The sequence below is a fragment of the Cebidichthys violaceus genome, unplaced genomic scaffold, assembly GCF_023349555.1.
Source record: "Cebidichthys violaceus isolate CVI_PGR_0920_01 unplaced genomic scaffold, fCebVio1.0.p SCAF_19, whole genome shotgun sequence".
NCBI lineage: Eukaryota > Metazoa > Chordata > Actinopteri > Perciformes > Stichaeidae > Cebidichthys > Cebidichthys violaceus.
The window spans coordinates 2,219,572-2,240,057 of NW_027176361.1; the positions used below are offsets into that span (position 1 = coordinate 2,219,572).

General features: G+C 42.6%; 1 protein-coding gene and 1 long non-coding RNA gene across 2 annotated transcripts; both read left to right on the plus strand.

Annotated features, from left to right (window-relative positions):
- Window positions 1-2,578: 2,578 nt before the first annotated feature.
- Window positions 2,579-17,423, plus strand: LOC137874492 (FHF complex subunit HOOK-interacting protein 1A-like). The gene is made up of 16 exons (XM_068713192.1): window positions 2,579-2,826; window positions 4,419-4,645; window positions 6,012-6,204; window positions 6,279-6,500; window positions 6,715-6,877; window positions 7,030-7,141; window positions 9,976-10,077; window positions 10,689-10,745; window positions 10,889-10,975; window positions 11,400-11,567; window positions 12,007-12,086; window positions 12,325-12,497; window positions 12,588-12,699; window positions 13,193-14,597; window positions 14,685-14,805; window positions 15,477-17,423. The coding sequence occupies exons 2-16, from the start codon at window positions 4,541-4,543 to the stop codon at window positions 15,707-15,709; spliced, it is 3,333 nt and encodes a 1,110-aa protein (XP_068569293.1). The 5' UTR covers window positions 2,579-2,826; window positions 4,419-4,540; the 3' UTR covers window positions 15,710-17,423.
- Window positions 17,424-18,024: 601 nt separating this feature from the next.
- LOC137874870 (uncharacterized) lies at window positions 18,025-20,486 on the plus strand. Its single transcript, XR_011103345.1, has 3 exons — window positions 18,025-18,172; window positions 19,070-19,231; window positions 20,138-20,486. It is a non-coding gene; the product is annotated as an uncharacterized lncRNA (long non-coding RNA).

The window sequence follows — 20,486 nt, forward strand, 5'->3', positions numbered from 1 at the left end:
ATACTTTTTAAGTTAAATGATGGTACTTATTAATGTAAAAAATGATGAAGACGATGAAGATGAGGCTGGCTATGATACAGATGACGTGTGTTTTAATCTGACGGCAGATTAACGGCTCCCGCTGCGCTGTAACACCAGCCGTTAACCGTTTCACGGTGATTAACGGAGCCTCGTTAACGGTGTGTGTGTGTGTGTGTGTGTGTGTGTATTATTCATAGGGTTGTGAGGACATGTTTACATTATGGGGACTCATCTTTATGTTGGAGACAATTAAAATACATTTGATTAGATTGTTACTGTCTGAATATACTGCAATATTTATGTAATATATATATATATATATATATATATATATTTATATATAGTACACAACTTTATTTATAGGGCACTACATCAAAACAATATACAAAGTGCTATACAGTATATAACTTTAAATTATGACATAACATACCTCCACCTCTTTTCATTAAAGAACAATCCTGACTTACTGTACAGGAGTATAAATACAAATAGCACGGACATATTTAAGTACATTCCTTTTAGGACTACAGTACTCGAGTAAGAGTATCACTTCCCACCACTGATACTCAATATATGTTGATTATGGTTCTACTTTAGCAATCTACTCTTAAATCTATTGTATTTTATTTGATTATATTAGTGTTATATTATGTCTAGTGAATGCTGTAACAGTCACTTCCCTTTGGGACTCATAACATGTCTGTTAATGTATTTAAACATATATATATATTTGTATCCAGGAACTAAATACAACACCTCTGCAACTGTGTTTTATTTTACATTTGTTGTTATTTTGTGAATTGACTCTGAAACATATAAATACAGGTTGAATACATGAATGTAAAGTGAGTTAAACAACCCCGTGTGTGGTTATAAACAGTCTATAACTTACTGTTCAATGTGTTTAACGGTTTGTTTATATCATTAAAACGGTCCACCCTCTCGCTCACTCTTTGGGGGCGTGGCTTCCTGTATATGTGGGCGGGGTCAAGTCGTTGCCTGGCAGCGCAGTGATTGACGGCTGAGCGGCTTACAGCCTCAGGGACGACGAGCAGCCGGTTTACAGGAGGAGACCTCGGGACTCATGAAGGTCTCCTGGACCCCCGACGGACCCTAAACCTCCGCTACGCTCGTTTTTATGCAACAGGAAGTCATAACAACTCACGTCCGTCCAAACATCAAGGTGAGATGTTTAATATATGTATATAACATAAGATATATATAGTGTGTTAAATAATGTCAAACTGTACATTCATGCTGTAATGTCAGAGTTTTATCCACAATAACAGCAGCTGAGTTAGTTAAAAGAATACAAAAGAGAGAATTACACTAGAAAGTACCAAATACTTCAAAAGTAAAAGAATAGAAACAGTAAATAAAGTACAATAGAAACACACTTAAAGCGTTTAGACTGGACTGTGATACTAAAGTAGAACTAAACAGAGAAACTCTTACATAAGAAGCATTGTGTGCTTTTGTAATTAACGCATCCTATCCTCGCATCCTCTTTATTCTATTGACTTTTCAGGTGTGTGTGTGTGTGTGTGTGTGTGTGTGTGTGTGTGTGTGTGTGTGTGTGTTAAGGTGTAGCACGCTCGTGCTCACACTCTTCAGTTCACTACCCTCATTGAACCTGTCTGTGGTGGTGCGTTCAGGGTCAGTAAGAGACTGAGTATAAAACTATAGTTTAATAATATGAATCCAGAAACATCAGATTCAATAGGAACACATTCTACTGATCAATACTTTCATTTATATACATTTACTTCAACGACTGATGTTCTTTGTTGCTGGTTTACACTTGTGTTCATATTTAATATGTTTTTTTAGAAACTGCAAACGTGGAGTTTTTCTGTCTTTGGGGGACATGAACACGTGTGTGAACATGTTGACATTTTAAAGTCAGTGAAGAACTCGGCCGACTGTCCTCATGTGACTGACAGGTTGCAGGTTTGATCCCCTCGCCAGGCTGCCGCAGCGCCCTCCAGCAAAACAGGTGCTTCATTATCAAAATGAGTTGAAAAGCCAATCGGCTAAATGCTGAAATAAACGTGAAAAAACAGGTCAGAAAATCTGTGTGTGTTTAATCCCTGGTTTGTGTGTGTGATGGCATGCAAAACACACACACACACACACACACACACACACACACACACACACACACACACACACACACACACACACACACGGCGGTGCTTTGGGATTAAACATCAGTCATCTCAGATTACTCCTCTCTCTCTCTCTCTCTCTCTCTCTCTCTCTCTCTCTCTCTCTCTCTCTCTCTCTCTCTCTCTCTCTCTCTCTCTCATGGTTAGTGTTTTTGTCTCTGAATTCATCTTTTATTGTGAGGCACACAGAAACAAATTCATAATACGCTGCGGTTGATATAAAATATTGAAAATTCTTACATTTATTCCTAATCCTCGAGAAAACGACTGGACGCCTAAACCCAACCCGAAAACGTCCTCACTCCCAACGTCTAAAAGATGTTCACTTTATAGCGACAACTTGATGATCCAAAGAGGAAATTGGACTGAAATCCAACTGTTTGCCCCCCCCCCCCCCCACACACACACACACACACACACACACACACACACACACACACACACACACACACACACACACACACACACACACACACACACACACACAGATTAGAGGCCCAGATGGTGACGGATGGGTTTGTAAAGTGTAAAGTATGTTTGTATGTGAGCCAGACAACCTTTCACTCATATATCTCCGTCTCTTTCTCAGGACGACGACACTCGTCCATGTCGTCTCCTCGGCAGCTACAGGACAGAGGTACAGTCGTGTTTACAGTAGTGTCCTTTACAGTAGTGTTCTTCACGGTAGTGTTCTTCACGGTAGTGTCCTTTACAGTAGTGTCCTTTACGGTAGTTTTCTTTACAGTAGTGTCCTTTACGGTAGTGTCCTTTACAGTAGTGTCCTTTACGGTAGTGTCCTTTACGGTAGTTTTCTTTACAGTAGTGTTCTTTACAGTAGTGTCCTTTATGGTAGTTTTCTTTACAGTAGTGTTCTTTACAGTAGTGTCCTTTATGGTAGTTTTCTTTACAGTAGTGTCCTTTATGGTAGTTTTCTTTACAGTAGTGTCCTTTACGGTAGTGTCCTTTACAGTAGTGTTCTTCACGGTAGTGTCCTTTACAGTAGTGTCCTTTACGGTAGTTTTCTTTACAGTAGTGTCCTTTACGGTAGTTTTCTTTACAGTAGTGTTCTTTACAGTAGTGTCCTTTATGGTAGTTTTCTTTACAGTAGTGTCCTTTATGGTAGTTTTCTTTACAGTAGTGTCCTTTACGGTAGTGTCCTTTACAGTAGTGTTCTTCACGGTAGTGTCCTTTACAGTAGTGTCCTTTACGGTAGTTTTCTTTACAGTAGTGTCCTTTACGGTAGTTTTCTTTACAGTAGTGTTCTTTACAGTAGTGTCCTTTACGGTAGTGTCCTTTACAGTAGTGTTGTTTACAATAGTGTTCTTTACGGTAGTGTCCTTTACAGTAGTGTTCTTTACAGTAGTGTTCTTTACATTAGTGTTCTTTACGGTAGTGTCCTTTACAGTAGTGTTCTTTACAGTAGTGTTCTTTACATTAGTGTTCTTTACGGTAGTGTCCTTTACAGTAGTGTTCTTTACAGTAGTGTTCTTTACATTAGTGTTCTTTACGGTAGTGTTCTTTACAGTAGTGTTCTTTACAGTAGTGTTCTTTACAGTAGTGTCCTTTAGGTTTCTTGAAGAGCTATTAAGGAATTTGTGGAATGTCCCGAGGAAACACAGGGTGGGACTCGGGACACTTCCCGTCTGCTTGCTGCCGCTGATGACCCTCACTTCCTGTTCCGGGCCTTGACTCTTGTTAGTGTGTAGAGAGACACAGATAGACACAATGATATGAAGACAGAGATGGAGGCTCTGTGTGACGATCAGCAACCTCTTGAGGGGAATTAAATTAAATCCAAATACACAAAACACACAGAAACAAACCCACACTATGTGATACAGTGTGAGGTGGAACAATATTTGTTTGGATAGTTTTGCATGTTTCTACATCTTTATTTTGAATGCATTAGATCATTTGACAAACATTTTGGCAAACTAGCACCTTAAAAAGTTTGAAGAACTAGACTTTGGCAGCTCCTGTTTGCAGTGAAACCATGAATGTTCAGACGACTGTCACTGAATTAGTTTGAAACTGCAGAAAACTTTAAAACGTGACGATTCTCAGGCAAGTTCTGCAGGTAAAAGCAGCAACATGTGTGTGTCATGTCTGTGTGTACAGTTATGACCCAGAGAAGGAGGTGTTTTTAAAGGATCCTCCTGACTTATCATTACTACGGTAATTAGAATAATAATAAAAAGTGTCCACTCTCTCCACCTCCACCTCCTGCAGGCCAACAGCAAGCCCAGGAAAAGAGCCTGATCCTGGGCTGAGAGAGCCAGCTAATGCCCCCCTCCCCCACCATCCACCACACCGATCTGAAACATGCTATAACCACCTGACTGCCAGTCAAAATGATGGCCTCGGTGGTTGTCGGAGGCAACCGGAGAAGGTCTCTGACGCTGAGAGGGGTGGACCCCGAGACCTGTATGATCGTGTTCAAGAACCACTGGTCACAGGTAAACCACCTCATCTACTAATCAATCAGCTAATCAACCAATCAGGGAGACTCTGTCCCTCAGTGTCTTCAGACTGTCCTGTTGTCGTCATACTGGTTGGTAGACATAGTGTGTGTGTGTGTGTGTGTGTGTGTGCGTGTGTGTGTGCGCGCATTACTGACCCAGACTTTGGCCCTTAAACACAGGATCCATTTAGAGACAAGCCTCTCTCTCTACGGCCGCCAGGAAAACACACACACACTCCATTTCTGTGTGTGTGTGTGTGTGTGTGTGTGTGTGTGTGTGTGTTGTCCTTGTCTGAAGCAACTGAGGTCAAAGGTTAACACAAGTCCAGACAGTGAATCACATTCTTCTGCGTCTCTCTCTTTTCATTCATGTATTCGTTCCTCCCACAGCGATCCATTCTCTACTGTATTCTCTACATTTCTTATAGTGATTAATTAAGTCTTTGCTGTTTATAAGTATGAATATTAACGATGCAAAACTAAAATTCCACAGTTGTACACATACTTAATGAATGAAAACATAAAGATTTTGTTTATTTCAGTTGACATTAAACAAAATTTCAAGTGTTTTTTCCATCACAATTTGAAGATAAAAGGAGTTTTTACTCACTGGTTTTTGGATGTCCACATTTAGTTTTTTTTCAGTCGCCATCTTGGTTTTTGGCCGTCGCCATCTTGGTTTTTGACCGTCGCCATCTTGGTTTTTGACCGTCGCCATCTTGGTTTTTGACCGTCGCCATCTTGGTTTTTGACCGTCGCCATCTTGGTTTTTGACCATCACCATCTTGGTTTTTGGCTGTCGCCATCTTGTTTTTTGGCTGTCGCCATCTTGTTTTTTTTTACAATTAACCTTCATGAACAGAAAACACACTGTGAAAAGGTTCTTTTCAAAACGAGTAGGAAACAATTAATTGACTCTATATCTCTTCAACATCGCAAGAGTTCCTCGCACCTAGTGGCCGTAAAAGAAACAGCAGCTCACAACCTTTTAACATGCTGCTCTAGTTGTTGCTGCTTAGTTTGCAGTGAAAAAAACAGAAGTCAAGTTTCCATCCAAATTTAGCGCAAACTTGAAATGAATCTTCAGAAACTCATCAAAAGAAAAAAAGGGTTCCCATTGGCTCATTGGGAGGAACTGTTGGGTTTCATTAAACCATTGCAGAAGAAGAGGCTGAAGACATGATGGAAATATGACATTTATGTTTGTTTCATGTGTCAATCGCTCCACATACATCTGATGTTTTCAGCTCTTTCAGTCAAGTTTAGTTTCTAAAGATCCACCAACTTTTCCTGCACAAACTCCACTCTGTTTTTTGCAGAACCCACTTAACGTTGATGTCCAATGTCCCGTCTCTCTGCAGGTAGTAAAGATCCTGGAGAAACACGAGCCGGGTCGTAGCCTCACCGGCGCGTTGAGCTTCCTCTCGGGTCACGGCGGTGGCGGCGGCCCCGGAGCGCTACGCCTCGGCCCCATCCCGGCCGACGAGGCCAGCGCCGTCCAGAACTACGTGGAACACATGCTCTTCCTGCTGATGGAGGAGGAGGCGGGCCAAGGTAAGAGAGCAAAAGAAAGAAAACGTTCCATCGCGCCACTATTGTGTTTGGTCTCATGCCTGTTTTTGGCACAGGAGGAGCGATGGGTCCAATCCTGGAGTTCGTGGTCGTGGAGGGTGTGATGGAGCGGCTGTTCCTGTGGAGCCTGAGGAGACAGTTCACTGAGGACATGAAGCTGGAGCAGCTCAGGATGTACCAGATGCTTCTATCTCAGGCCAGGCAGCCTCTGCTGCACCACAAGCCGGTTCTACGGCCGCTCATGATGCTGCTGGCCTCCTGCGCCGGAGCTGGGACCGGTGAGTCGGTGGTCCAAAGACGTTTAGGGATTAAACGCTTATGTTTACTACTGTACCACTCTCAGAACTGCCCGTTACGTACATCTCTGGATCGTTGCTCAGAGCAACAATAGGACATTAGGAAGTGCTTTCAAATGCTGCAGGTGTAGCTGGCAACATGTTGAAGCAGTTACCTGGATAGTTAATCACCTGAGCCCCCCCCCCCCTCCTCCAGACAGCGGCGGTGTGGTGGAGGCGGAGCTTGTCCTCCTGTTGAACCAGTTGTGTGTCGCTCTGGTCAAAGATCCCTCAGTGCTGGAGCTGTTCTTCCACACCGGTGAGGACCAGGGAGCCGCCAACTTCCTGCTCTTCTCCCTGCTCATACCATACACACACAGGTATGCACGCACACACACTCTCACACACACACACACACACACACACACACACACACACACACACACACACACACACACACACACACACGTATATATATATATATATATGTGTATATATATATATATAAACCTCTATTCTCTCTCTCGCTCAGACAGGGTTCTGTCGGTCAGCAGGCCAGAGACGCTCTGCTGCTCATCATGTCTCTGTCGGCCTCCGATCCCCGAGTCGCCCTGCACATCGCCGAGAACACGTACTTCTGTCCTGTAAGTGCAGCCAGACGGCGTCACGTCGACGCTCGAGGTCAGATAGCTTGCGTCCTCCGTCTCTAACCCTCGGCGGTTCCTCCCAAGGCGGCCGAGGAGACGACGTCCTCGGCTCCGTTCGTCGAGTCTCACGGTCGTCTGCCGGTCTGGAAATGTCAAGGACTTGTCAGAGATAAGCGCACTGCTAACACGACGAGAGGTTAATATGGAGCTATAGGTTCAGATTCTCAGCTACTGCTTTATTAGTTGCTTTGGCAGTAGATGTGTTCAAACTAGTCTGATAAGAGACTTTAAAATCAAAGTCCTTAAGATTTGATTTAGAAAATCTACTTGAGAAAAAACAAAGGAATCAGAGTTAAGCAGCGTCCGAAATTCCATAATAACATTCTATTTAATTTAATTTGACTTTTTTAAACTTTCATGCCAATAAAGCCAATTTAATTTGATTTAATTTGATTTAATTTAATTTAATTTAATTGAGTTTAATTTATTTTATTTTATATTATTTTAATTTAATTTAATTTAATTTAATTTAATTTAATTTAATTTAATTTAATTTATAAAACCAACAAAAAAATGTCGCTAAAGCATCAATATAAAAAAGTACAGTCATAGTAATATTAACACAACATTGTTATTTGATATATATATATATATATATATATATATATATAATATATATATATATATATATATATATATATATATATATATATATACAGTATTACATTTTTTTTGTGTGTATATTCAATGGAGGAAATGTCGCCACAGACATAATACTGCAAAAATATAAATATTGCAATACTTTCATCAGTTAGCCATCGGATCAATCGCCTTTGTTTTACCTCTTTTGGCAACAGATAAAGACTTGAAATACGTTTATTTAAATGAGAACTTCTTTGAGAACTTTAAATACATGTGAGAACTTAAAGGAGTGTTCCCTCAGCAGAGCTGTGGTTCACCCCACGTTCTGTAGCTGAGCTCAACTGAGTTGATCTCGACAGAGTGTGTGCAACAGTTAAATTCTGTTAACGTGAGGAAGTGTAATGCTGGGGTTAACAGAATAAAAAGGCTTTTCACAGTAAGAGCATTGAAACAGATTTAGTGTTTGTATGAATGAGATGGCTGTTTAAATGAGTTGTGGTGCAGCGGATGAATCCTTTCCTCTATTCATTCATCTCCCCTCTGCATTGTAATCTCATTATCACGAGTTATGTAATAACTAAAGAGCTCATACCGCATCCTCTGGGAGGGCTAGAGAGACGAGGTGAGATAAACTGTACGACCACAAGGCGCTGGGGAAAGAACGAGATAGACAGAAGAAAGAGATAGACAGACAGAAGAGATAGACGGAAGAAAGAGATAGACAGAAGAAAGAGATAGACAGAGGAAAGAGGTAGACAGAAGAAAGAGACAGACAGAAGAAAGAGATAGACAGAGGAAAGAGGTAGACAGAAGAAAGAGACAGACGGAAGAAAGAGATAGACAGACAGAAGAGATAGACGGAAGAAAGAGAGGCAGAAGAAAGAGACAGACAGAAGAAAGAGATAGACAGACAGAAGAGATAGACGGAAGAAAGAGATAGACAGACGAAAGAGATAGACAGAAGAAAGAGAGACAGAAGAAAGAGATAGACAGAAGAAAGAGAGACAGAAGAAAGAGATAGACAGAGGAAAGAGAGACAGAAGAAAGAGATAGACAGAGGAAAGAGGTAAACAGAAGAAAGAGATAGACAGAAAAAAGAGAGACAGAAGAAAGAGAGACAGAAGAAAGAGATAGACAGAAGAAAGAGATAGACAGAGGAAAGAGGTAGACAGAAGAAAGAGATAGACAGACAGAAGAGATAGACAGAAGAAAGAGATAGACAGACAGAAGAGATAGACAGAAGAAAGAGATAGACAGAAGAAAGAGATAGACAAAAGAAAGAGATAGACAGAAGAAAGAGATAGACAGAAGAAAGAGATACACGGCTACAAACTGACAAACCTTTAGAGACGGTGAAACAATAACAAATACATAAATACTATTGAAAGATAAAAAGAAGGTTTTGTTTTGTTCTTCATTTCCTGAATCAGCCATGCTGCTTCCATCACTGCAAGTTTCTGCTTTTACTGTGCGTGTGTGTGTGTGTGTGTGTGTGTGTGTGTGTGTGTGTGTGTGTGTGTGTGTGTGTGTCAGATTTAAGCCCACGTAACCACACTCTGACCTCAATCTTCATGCAGAGAGCAGATTAGTAAATCAGGGTGAGATTGGCTCGTACACAGAGAGGGATTAGTAAGTCTGCACGTGATTGGACGGCTGCCCGATTGTTGGCGAGACTCAAGACTGCAGCTGTTGTTTATGTTTATGTTGTTTATGTTGTTGTTGTTTATGTTGCTTTGCGTACCTTCTTATTCTCTCTTTCATTAAAGGAATAGTTTTGCATTTTTTGGGGAATACACTTATTTGCTTCAATGCAGAGAGACAATTGATACCGCTCTTGTTTTCTTACTGTAAATATAAGACGACAGTCGGTTAGCTTAGCTTAGCATAAATACTGGTTTCCCCCTGTTTCCAGCCTTTATGCTAAGCTAAGCTAACCACCTGATGGCTGTAGCTTCATATTCACTGTGACACAATGTTAAACTATTCCCGTAACGGACCTGTTAATTCATTAATGACGTTTGAATTAATCAATGAATCACTGACTCGCCTCTTGTTTAATATCTGCTATTTATGGAAAGAACGTCACTAATCTGCACTGCAATTTCATTTCCACATAAGCCTGTGTGTGTTCATGAGAGAATGTTTGTTTGTGTGTGTGTGTGTGTGTGTGTGTGTGTGTGTGTCTACAGGTGCTGGCCACAGGTCTGTCCGGTCTGTACTCGTCTCTTCCGGCCCGGCTGCAGGTTTACAGCGAAGACTGGCACTGTCTGGACCAGGCCGACTGGCAGCAGGTAACCGTGATGACCACACAGTGAGTGAGTGACTGTGAATGAATGAATGAATGAATGAGTTTGGATCTGATGATGGCGATAGATGAAAAGTTAAGGAGTTGAATGTGTGAACTAAATTTCCTCCTGAAGTTGTTGAGATTATTTCACTCAAAACCACATCATTTAACCTCATGGTGGCGCTAGAGGAAAAAAATCACAGGATCACTAAAGTCAGTAGGATTCATGAATGAACATGAATGTTTGCACCAAAAGTCATGTCATTGCATCCAATAGTTGTTGAGATATTTCAGTCTGAAACAACCCAAAAGATTGTTTCCCAGCATTTATTTGCTCCTGCAGAAGAATATCTATACAACCAGTTAGTTGCCCTCTGGTCTCTCTTTCTGCACCTCTGCTCCCAAACTAGAATAATAAAGAATAGAATAGAAATAATAGAATTTACACGGGGAAACGGATGGCAAAATGTCTGCGGCGCTACGTTGGATACACGACACAGGGCGTCATTGCACCAGCAGGCCTGAAACGTGAATGAATAAATCAAAATATGAATTAAAGAAATAATTAAAAGACTGATCGATGACGTCACTCCTACCTGGTGTTTGGGTCCACAGGTTCCAGCTCTCGTCCACTTCCTGCACTCCCTGGACTTCTGCAGCGCTGTTACCAAGGTAAAGCACACACACACACACACACACACACACACACACACACACACACACACACACACACACACACACACACACACACACACACACACACACACACACACACACACAATGATTGATGCTACAGCCAGCTGTCCGTCTCTCAGGTGGCTCATCCCTCCATCCGGTCTCAGCTGCTGGGCTACATCTACAACGGCTTCCTGGTGCCGGTCCTGGCTCCTGCTCTGCACAAGGTACGAAGAACTCGTTTCTATCGGCTACACCGTGTTGATCGCCGACGCTGAATGGGTCCGCATGTTTGAATGAGGCTTTTATTTTGAAGTCCTCTTTAGATGTAGTTCAGTTTAGTAGATGGAGAACAAAAAGGTGTTCAAAGAGACAAAGATCCTCTGAGCAACAAACTTTCTCATTGGTGAAAGAAACTGGAAGCTTAGATTTAAACAGGAACAACTTCCTGTTTCAGTGTTCAAGAGTTTCACAATAAAAGCAGCCGAGAACCAGCTGGAATTCAGAATTCAGAATATCAGCTGAACTAATCACAGTTTAAGCCTCTTTAAATCAATATCTACAGTTTAATAACATGTCTGTTCTCATCTGTTAGAAGAGTAAAAGTAAAGAAGCAGCACATGAATTAAACACTTGTGTGTTGACGGTCAGCTGACGGTGGAGGAGGTGATGACCACCACGGCCTACCTGGATCTGTTCCTGCGCTCCATCTCAGAGCCCGCCCTCCTCCAGAGCTTCCTGTCCTTCATCCTGCTGCACGCGCACGACAACGTGCACATCCTGGACACGCTGGTCAGCAGGGTCAACACGCCTTTCCAGGTAACGCGCTTCTTCTTCTTCTTCTGTTTCTTCTGCTTCTCCTTCTTCTTCTGTTGCTTCTTCTTCTGTTTCTTTTGCTTCATTTTCTGCTTCTCCTTCTTCTGCTTCATCGTCTGCATCTCTTTCTTCTGCTTCTCCTTCTTCTTCTGCCTTCTGCTTCATCTTCTCCTTCTTCTGCTTCATCTTCTCCTTCATCTTCTGCTTCTCCTTCTGCTTCATCTTCTGCTTCTCCTTCTGCTTCATCTTTTGCTTCTGCTTCTTCTTCTCCTGCTTTTCCTTATTCTTCTTCTATCTCTGCTTCTCCTTCTGCTTGTTCTCCTGCTGCTTCTTCTTTCTTCTTCAGTTTCTTCTTCTTCTTCATCATGATCATCTTCATCACCTCTTCATTATTCATCGATCCTAATGAGATGAACCTTTGAACCGTTTCTGTGTCCTTCAGTTGGGCACGGTGTCGCTGGCTCTGTTCAGGACTCTGATTGGTCTCTTCTGTGAAGACGTGATGCTGCAGCTGGTGTTCAGGTCAGTCTCTCTGAACGTAGAACACAAACACGAGGTATTAGATGTTGGTTCATCTGTGAGAAGAGAACCAATGGTGCTCGTTCTACCGTAGAACGTATTCAAGTGTTTCTATTACGCAAACACCCACACAACTACGGCTCCCAGCATTCATCAGAGCGACTAGCAGTTGCATTGGGTCTTCATGATCTCTTTCGGCAGTGATGCATGCTGGGACTGAGCGGCGTCCGTCTGTCCTCAGGTATCTGATTCCCTGCAGCCACCTGAGCGGGAAGCAGCGCTCGTCCCTAAAGCGGAGGGACTGTTGCTCCTCCGGCGCCGCCTCCTTCCTGCTCCTCTTGCCCTCCTGGTCTCCCGGGAACCTCCTCACCGTTACCACAGGCTCAGAGCACATCCACTGGCCCAAAGGAGCAGGTCGGCATCATTTACACGTACACATGTAAGTACTTTCTCAACACCTATCCTATCCTATCACGCTAACTTTAACCTTTCTGTCTGCGACAGATCTGTCAGTATCAGACAGCGTTGGTTACTGTCGGGGCTCAGACTTTCTGATGGATGTGAACTACCTGCACTACCTCTGGGACGCCCGCCAAGCCATCTCCATCGCCCTCAGGTTAGTGCGTCCTCACCTCCCCCTGGACCTTTTGTTTAGATGATTGGAGTCATTAATGGTCGTTATTTCGTAGTTTTGGCCATATTTTTGTTGTTGGCATAACATATTATGTTTCATTCTGGAGACACAGTGATTCCTCATCAGACTTGTGGCAGACGAAACATTGAGTTCTGCTGGGCATTCTTTGGTATTACATTTTTTGGGAAGGATTGAATCACAGTCTGTACACCCATTGGTTTGTGGACTGTCCTTTTAAGGCCTCATGGAGACACTAGAGGGAAAATGAGGGGATCGCTAAAGTCAGTAGGATTCGTCCTCTTGGGGACTTGAATGTTTGGACCAAATTTCATGACAATGCATCCAGTTGTTGTTGAGATGTTTCAACCAAGACAAAAGTGGTGGATTGACAGACAGACGATCCGTTCATCCAGATAAGATATTATTTTTTATGTCCAGCATCTTCAGTTCTGATGAGTTTTTGTTTTGTCTGCAGCGCTTGTCGTCTCTGGTCGTCTCCGTATGACGGGACCGACTCTCCACCTCAAGACTACCGATTGGACACGCCCGGGGACGACATAGAAGACGAGGACGAGATCGTACGGCGAGTCAACAATGACTCCATCTACTCGCCTCTACTAGCCCTCTCTCCAACGCCGTCCTCCTCAGATCCCGTCTCCACTGGTAACCAGGCAGGACGAGCCTGCTCCGCCCTGGAGCTGGAGTGGGACGACATTTTCGCAGACGACGATCCCTCCTCGCCAGCGTCGACGGACGCGGCACTAGCGATCGGCGGCGTGACCGCGGAGGTCGACAGATGCGTCTCGACGCCTCAACACATCCAAGAAATGCGACGCACCGCGACCAAGCTGGTGCGTGGCTCGTATGTGGAGGAATCCGAGTTCGAGGACGATGTTCTGGTCTATAATCTAGTCGCCCAGAGGGAAACGAAGGCGGCCATTTTGGAGCGAATCATGGCAGCGAACCGGCGGGCACGTGGGGGCATCTCGAACGGCCAGCGGGTTTCGACAGCGGTGGCGACGACGACGATAACAATGTTAACGACAACGGGGAAGACCGTCATTGAAACGGTCAACAGCATAATGTCGACGAGGAGGAGGAGCGAGGACGGAGGGAAAGAGATGGGGAGAAGGAAGGAGGAAGGAGAAGATGAGATAAAGAGAATGGATGTACAAGAAGGTTTTACCAACGGCTTTAACGCTAAGAATCATATAATCGACGAATGCGATGATACGGTCGAAGACAACGATTCATTTAAGCAAAACCTGAGTGACGCCAAAGCTACTGTCAATCGCAAACATCGCAAAACACAACATCCCACGCCGTGTTTAGCGACTTTACCCAATGGCCACACTGAATTTGAGCCATGTGACCCTTTGGCGACCGATGCAAAGCCTCCAAGTCCGCCTGGTAACAGAGTCGCCAACAACGATGACTTCCTGTCCCGATACCACGAGCTCATGCTCTCTTTAGGGGTGGAGCCGGACTGTGACGACGTCACAAACGACATCAACACTTTCAGGAGGCGTGTGCGAGCGCTGAGGCAAAAACTAGAAGAGGAGGAGGAGTCCTTTTTTAGCTCCTCGTGGGATGACGGAGAGGAGGAAGAAGGAGAGGAGGAGGCGATGGAGGAAGAGGAAGGAGAAGAGAAGATGAGTAGCAGTAAGAAAGGCAGCAGGAGGCATGGAGTTCCCTTTACAGGTCCGTTCATCAGCGTGCTGTTGTCCCGCCTCGAGAACCTCCTGGAAAACTCCATCGCCGTGAACCTTCTGGTGACGGGCATCCTGGCCCAGCTGGCGTCGTACCCGCAACCTCTTCTGAGGTCCTTCCTGCTCAGCACCGACGCTCACGACCAGCCCAACGTACGCACGCTGCACCAGGTAACATCCACACACATCTCATGTACGTCTGATGCCCATGTTTCAGGCCTCTAGATGATAACGACGCGGAGCCTTTTATTCCCGTAGGTGTTGGCGTCGGTGCACGCTCAGATTGAGCGCTACGTGGCGGCCAGGCCAGACTTCCCCTCCCTGATCACTCAGGCCTGGAGGTTCCTGTTGGCTAAAGACCAAGACAGCAAGTTTAGAGGTTAATGAACACTCACACACACACACACACACACACACACACACTTCAACGCACACAGACGGGACATGAAACCGGCCCAGCTGGAGGTTTTAGTGTCGGAATAAATCTCTGAGGTAATTGAAGGAGAAGTTACAGAAGCAGTATTAATGTGTTTATTATGGGAGATATGTTAGTTTGCTTTGAAATAGTTAGATCAGAAGATCTCATTCTGTGTTCACGTTAAATATGAAGCTACAGTGACGAGGCGGTTAGCAGGAACTCCAGAAAGTTAATGCTCCCAAATCAGGCGGCAACCTCCGGTTCTGCCGATTGAAGCCAAAGCGGAAGTGTCTTAAAGCTGCATTCTCTCTAGTGTCCACCAGGGGGCGACTCCTCTGGTTGTATAGAAGTCTAGTCTAAAATGACTCTACTTCTCTCTTGATTTATTCCCTCAGTAAACATTGTAAACATGAGTTTATGGTCTCAATCTCTAGTTTCAAGTCTTCTTCAATACAGCATGATGTTCATTTAGTACATTATGCTCCATTTAGAGTCAGACAGACCATAAAGCAGGGGATGATTTAGGGGCGGGGCTACACAGTGATTGACGGGTCTCTACCAGAGACGTATACAGCGTCTCCACAGTTGGTCGATCGTTGTCTGAAGCCGTCTCTGTCACGTTCGTGTCCCAGAGTGCCTCCAGTCTCGGGGCGGCGACATCATCCTGGACCCGTCTCTCCCCAACGGCTCCGTGAGGACCGCGCTGGCCCTGCCTCCTCTCGCCGTCCTGCCGCCATGCCCTCCCATCCCCCCTCAAGCCAAGAGCCGAGTGTTCGCCATCGTCCTGTTCGCCGAGTTCCTGAAAGAGCTGGCCGCCATCGCCCAGGAGCACAGCGTCGCACTTGAATGCACCGCGGAGGAGTGACTCACCGCCACCCCGTACTGCCAAGCACAAAACATGCAACACAAATGATATTACGGTATATTTACATGTACAGTATGTTTATATTTCTAGCAGTACTTGAATATTTTCCCCGTGTGAATACGGATGGTATTTATATGTTGACGAATATTATTATTTTGAAGAGAAATCAAGTTTTCTATATATTTGTGGGATCAGTGCAAATACTTTTCTACACTGTTTTCTGAAATCTTTGCACTTCTTGATATGGAACAAATGTTGGTTATTTAAGAGTTTTGTTATTATTTAGTTTTATGTGGCGGCCATTTTAAATCAACCTCATACGAGCATGAAAGTAAAAGTAACCTTAATCAAACTTTACAGCAGATGTTCTAAACATTTATCAACGCGTTAACTGGTCTTCTAGCTATAGCTGCTCAGGCTAAAGGTTTGGAAATTAAATTTGGAAATTTAGACGCAAACCAGATGTCATTCTAAATGTTACATTCGTATAAAACTGAATCCCTCATTTAAATGAATGTTGATCCTTTAACAAGCTACTTCCTTCTTGTTGCTCCAAAATGTCTTCCTTTGTTTTAGTGCAACAGCACGCAGTTTCACAAGCGTGGAGGGAACTACGGTGGCCTTCAGGTCACGTAAAAACATGAGTCTCTCTCTCTCTTTGGTTTGTCCTTTGTGGGCTACTGTAGAAACGTGGCGGTGCAACACGGCGGACCCCGCCTCCCGCTTCCAATGTAGATATGAAGGGTTTATTCCAAGCTAACGAAAACACAAGGATTCTTAGTTTCAGGTGTTTGTACACTGAAAACTATTATATTCTTATATATTCTGATAATAGATCCCCTGAAATGATACACACTGGTCCTTTAATTTAATGTCTGGATTTTAAACAAACCAAACTTTATTTTGTCCCTCCTGTTGTGTTATTGTGCGTCTTTAGAAAGAAGCTGCTTCACCTCAACCTTTGAGCACATGAGTCCAGTAACTAGTCCGCACTAGTTGTAAACTATTTGTGGATTTTTACAGCACTTTGAACCGGATGTATGACGTTTTAATACTTAAAATGAAAAAGATGAAAGGGGCGGAGCATCTGGGATTGAACAACCTGTTTATGTTCTCCTGTTGTGTCTTTATCTGCTCACACACACACACACACACACACACACACACACACACACACACAGACACACACACACACACACACACACAGAGTAATGTCAAAGCCTTACTTTAACCGACGCTGATATTTTAGTGTAAGAAACCAAGATGCAAAATAATGAAATTAATCTAAATTCTTATGCAATTATCAGATGTTGATTTTTCTCATTTGCACTTCTATCAATGTGCTTTTCATTGTTTTTAGTGTGAAGTGTGTGATTTGTCTGTGCTGTGCTGCGTTCAGGTCGAGTGGGAAATCAGACAACGTTCAACAAATACAGTAGAAAATACTTTTCTTCTCAAAAGACCAAAAAAAAAAAAGTTACAGCAACTGCTTTTACCGAATTTGAAGCGAGGACAGCCTCACACTACCGGCCTCTCTGCACAGCGCACACTGTGTCTCCATCGGGACGTTATGGGATGTACTGCTGTGTGTTGATGCTGCCACCTGCTGGTGAGGCACAGCTAGGCCACGTTTCTTCTCTTCACTGTCTCTCGTCTCTGCTTTTGGAATAAATTATTGCCAAAATGACGTAAAAATAATAAAACTGATTTTGACAATCTGATTTTCAGAGAACATCTTGCAGACGTGTTTTATTTGTTTCTTGTTGTATTCGTTTTTAATTTAAAAGGGTTCATAAATGTATTTGGCTCCTGTCCAAGTTTGTGATGAACTGAAGGACGAAGTGTTTCCTTTATGTGTTGAGAGAATCCTCCTACTTCTTCTTCAGATAAATTAACTCTTTAAAAAGCCTCTTAGATCAGCTGGACAATGCATCGTCACGAAGCTGTTTGTTCTCTTCAGAGAGACGAGGTTCTCACAGGACAGAGACGCTACAAACATCTATAGAATACGATGCATTGATGTAGATCAAATGAGATGTGCAACATACACATTAATGCAGCAGGAATATTGATCCAGAAACATCAGATTAAATAGGAAACAATTTTACTGACAGATCTTTACCTACAAGTAAGATTTGAATGCTGGAGTATTTTCACAGTGTGGTATTAGTACTTTTACTGCAGTAAAAGATCTGCTGTCTCTCGGGTCCAACACTCTTTGAGATAAGTATTTCAATATGCGATCAAAAAGATATCAGCTAAGACGACAAGTCAGTCTCCTCTTTGAGAAACTGTGGTGAGCTAGTTCCTGTGTTGGTAGCCTGAGTATACTGACATTCAGCTTACGTAGACGTGAGGGCACCGACGGCAGAGCTCGGTAAACTTTGGTGTTTTTCAACGTTTGGAGAAGAAGAAGAGGACAGGAGGTGATGATGAAGCTTTACCTGCTGATATGGGTTCTTGGTGAGTCAGAGAATGAACTGTGTTTGCTCTGAAATGTCTCTGCTTCATTGTAACTCAAGGGTTTTATTTTAGTCTGGATCAGTGAGGTAAATCTGAAATATATATATATATTTTTTATCTGACTTTTTCATTGATTGATTTGATTTAAAAACAGTAAACCAGTAACCAGTTCATGCACTGGTTGATATTGTGCACTTTTTCTCTTCCATAATACGTCATCTTTTAGACTAGACGAAAGAGAACATTTTTATTTTACTAAAATAAACTTACCATCACATAACGCCTCATTTACATATTTAAACATGACATTTCAGAAAACTTGATGTGAGTGATGAAGTGGTGAAGTTTGATGGTGATATCTACTAGTTCATGTTGTGACCCTCTTCACCTGGAGACTCTTCTAAATGTCTGGACTTTAACTAAACTCTCTTTAAAGGAGCTTTTCTATCAGTGGAGTTTTTCTCACACTCTGATCCAGAAATCTCCACTTCAGTAGTTCTGACATCCACCAAACTTCACACCTTCAGGAAATAGGATTTCCTGGAAATAGATGGAAATACATTTTTTTATGGCTGTTTTTATGATATCCAAAGACATATCAAAAATGTACTCTTTAAAAACTTTTGACTCTAACATCTTTATCTAATGTTCCGATTTATGTTCTGGAAAAACAAACTTCTCACTTATCATGTCCTTTATCTTTGATCTAAAATGTGATCATTTTCTTTTCGGGGAATTTCCATTGAAGTACTCAAAACTTACGTAATAACTTATTCTTCCTGTGACAAGCGGTAATAAGCAGACATGCCTTGTATTGAGAGGTCACAAATAAAAAAAAGCTTACAAACCACAGTTTCTTGTTGCAATTTTAACAAACTGTAATTGCTGTTCCTGTAGGTGCTGCAGCCATTTTATTAAGGGGAGACGATGATAACGATAACTGGGATTTTCCAGAATCTGGCAGCGGTGAAAGCTACGACCTATTCATACCTGAAGACGTATTGAAACTCACACCGCCATGGCTAGTTAAAAATGACTCGTTCTCTCGTTCTTCCTCAGGTAACCTCAATCTCATTTGTTTTATTTATGTTACCGCTATGGTAACTAACGTATGCTTCTCGTTAGCCGATCCATCCAACTCTTTAAAACAGATTTGGGGGATGTTTACAGTCCAGCAACAGCAATCAAACAGCCAAAGAAAAGAGATAGTGTTACGTTTGACAAACATATCGGTTCATCTTCATCCCTAAAAATCTTTCTCCGGTAAAGTTGAAAACAGAAACAATAAAGTTTTAAACAAAATCAATCCCCTGTTTTGCTCATCCAAGTATGTTCTTCTAAAATAAGCTTCCAAACAAGGCTCACGATTAAACAACATCTTATCTTATTTTGTATCATTATTCTTTATCATAATGTAATGCAAGTGCTATCAAGCTAACTGGGGACAAGCAGCTAATTGATAGAGGAAGTGATAAGCCATACGTCGAGATGTGGATTGTAACGGTGCAGAGTTTAGGGTGGCGGATGGGTGTTTTACGTGCCTAATCTTGAACCATAATAGTTTGTTTGGCACAGTTAAAAAATGTTGGTACTGGACATAAATAAACAGTGTTTTATCCGAATACTCCAAAATATACGTTATATAGTTCATACATAGTACAAACTTTAGTTTAAAATAATTCCGACACGAGGAAAATACTCCAAATTTAGACAACCATAAATTTAATTTGCCACATGAATTTGGCCCGAGGTTTCTAAACAGAGGTAGCTATCGTAGCATATTAGCGTTGCACTTTTTTTTTGGCTTGCTAGTGCGTTAGCTGTTAGCTTACCAGCTCCTAGAGCCAAAGATGGGTAAACCTTGCTGTGCCACTTTCGGGTGTAACTGGGCCTTTTATTCATTCATAACTTGTTCTGTAACTCATGTTGTTACATCTTAATGGCTCACCTGTCGTCTCTCTCTAGATGCAACAAACACCACCAAGGACTCCTCCACCACAGCTAACCTCCACCCGCTCTGTCTGGTCCATGTTCTCTTGGTTCTGTTCATGTCAGCATATTAAAATAGCATCTTCTTTGATGCTAGACAGAGTGAATACACCTTTATCTCTGAATCTCTCTATTTTTTCCAGCCAGGATATGATTGTTTGCATTGCTTGCTGGAGTTATTGCAATGTGTCTATACATGCAGATGATGCTGCTCATTATCTTTAATTAAGCCTCTGATATACATGGTAAAGCAACTATAATCAAACGTTTTCAAGGAATTTATGAGCAAAAATGTATGATCAATAAAGTGTGTTATAATCAATAA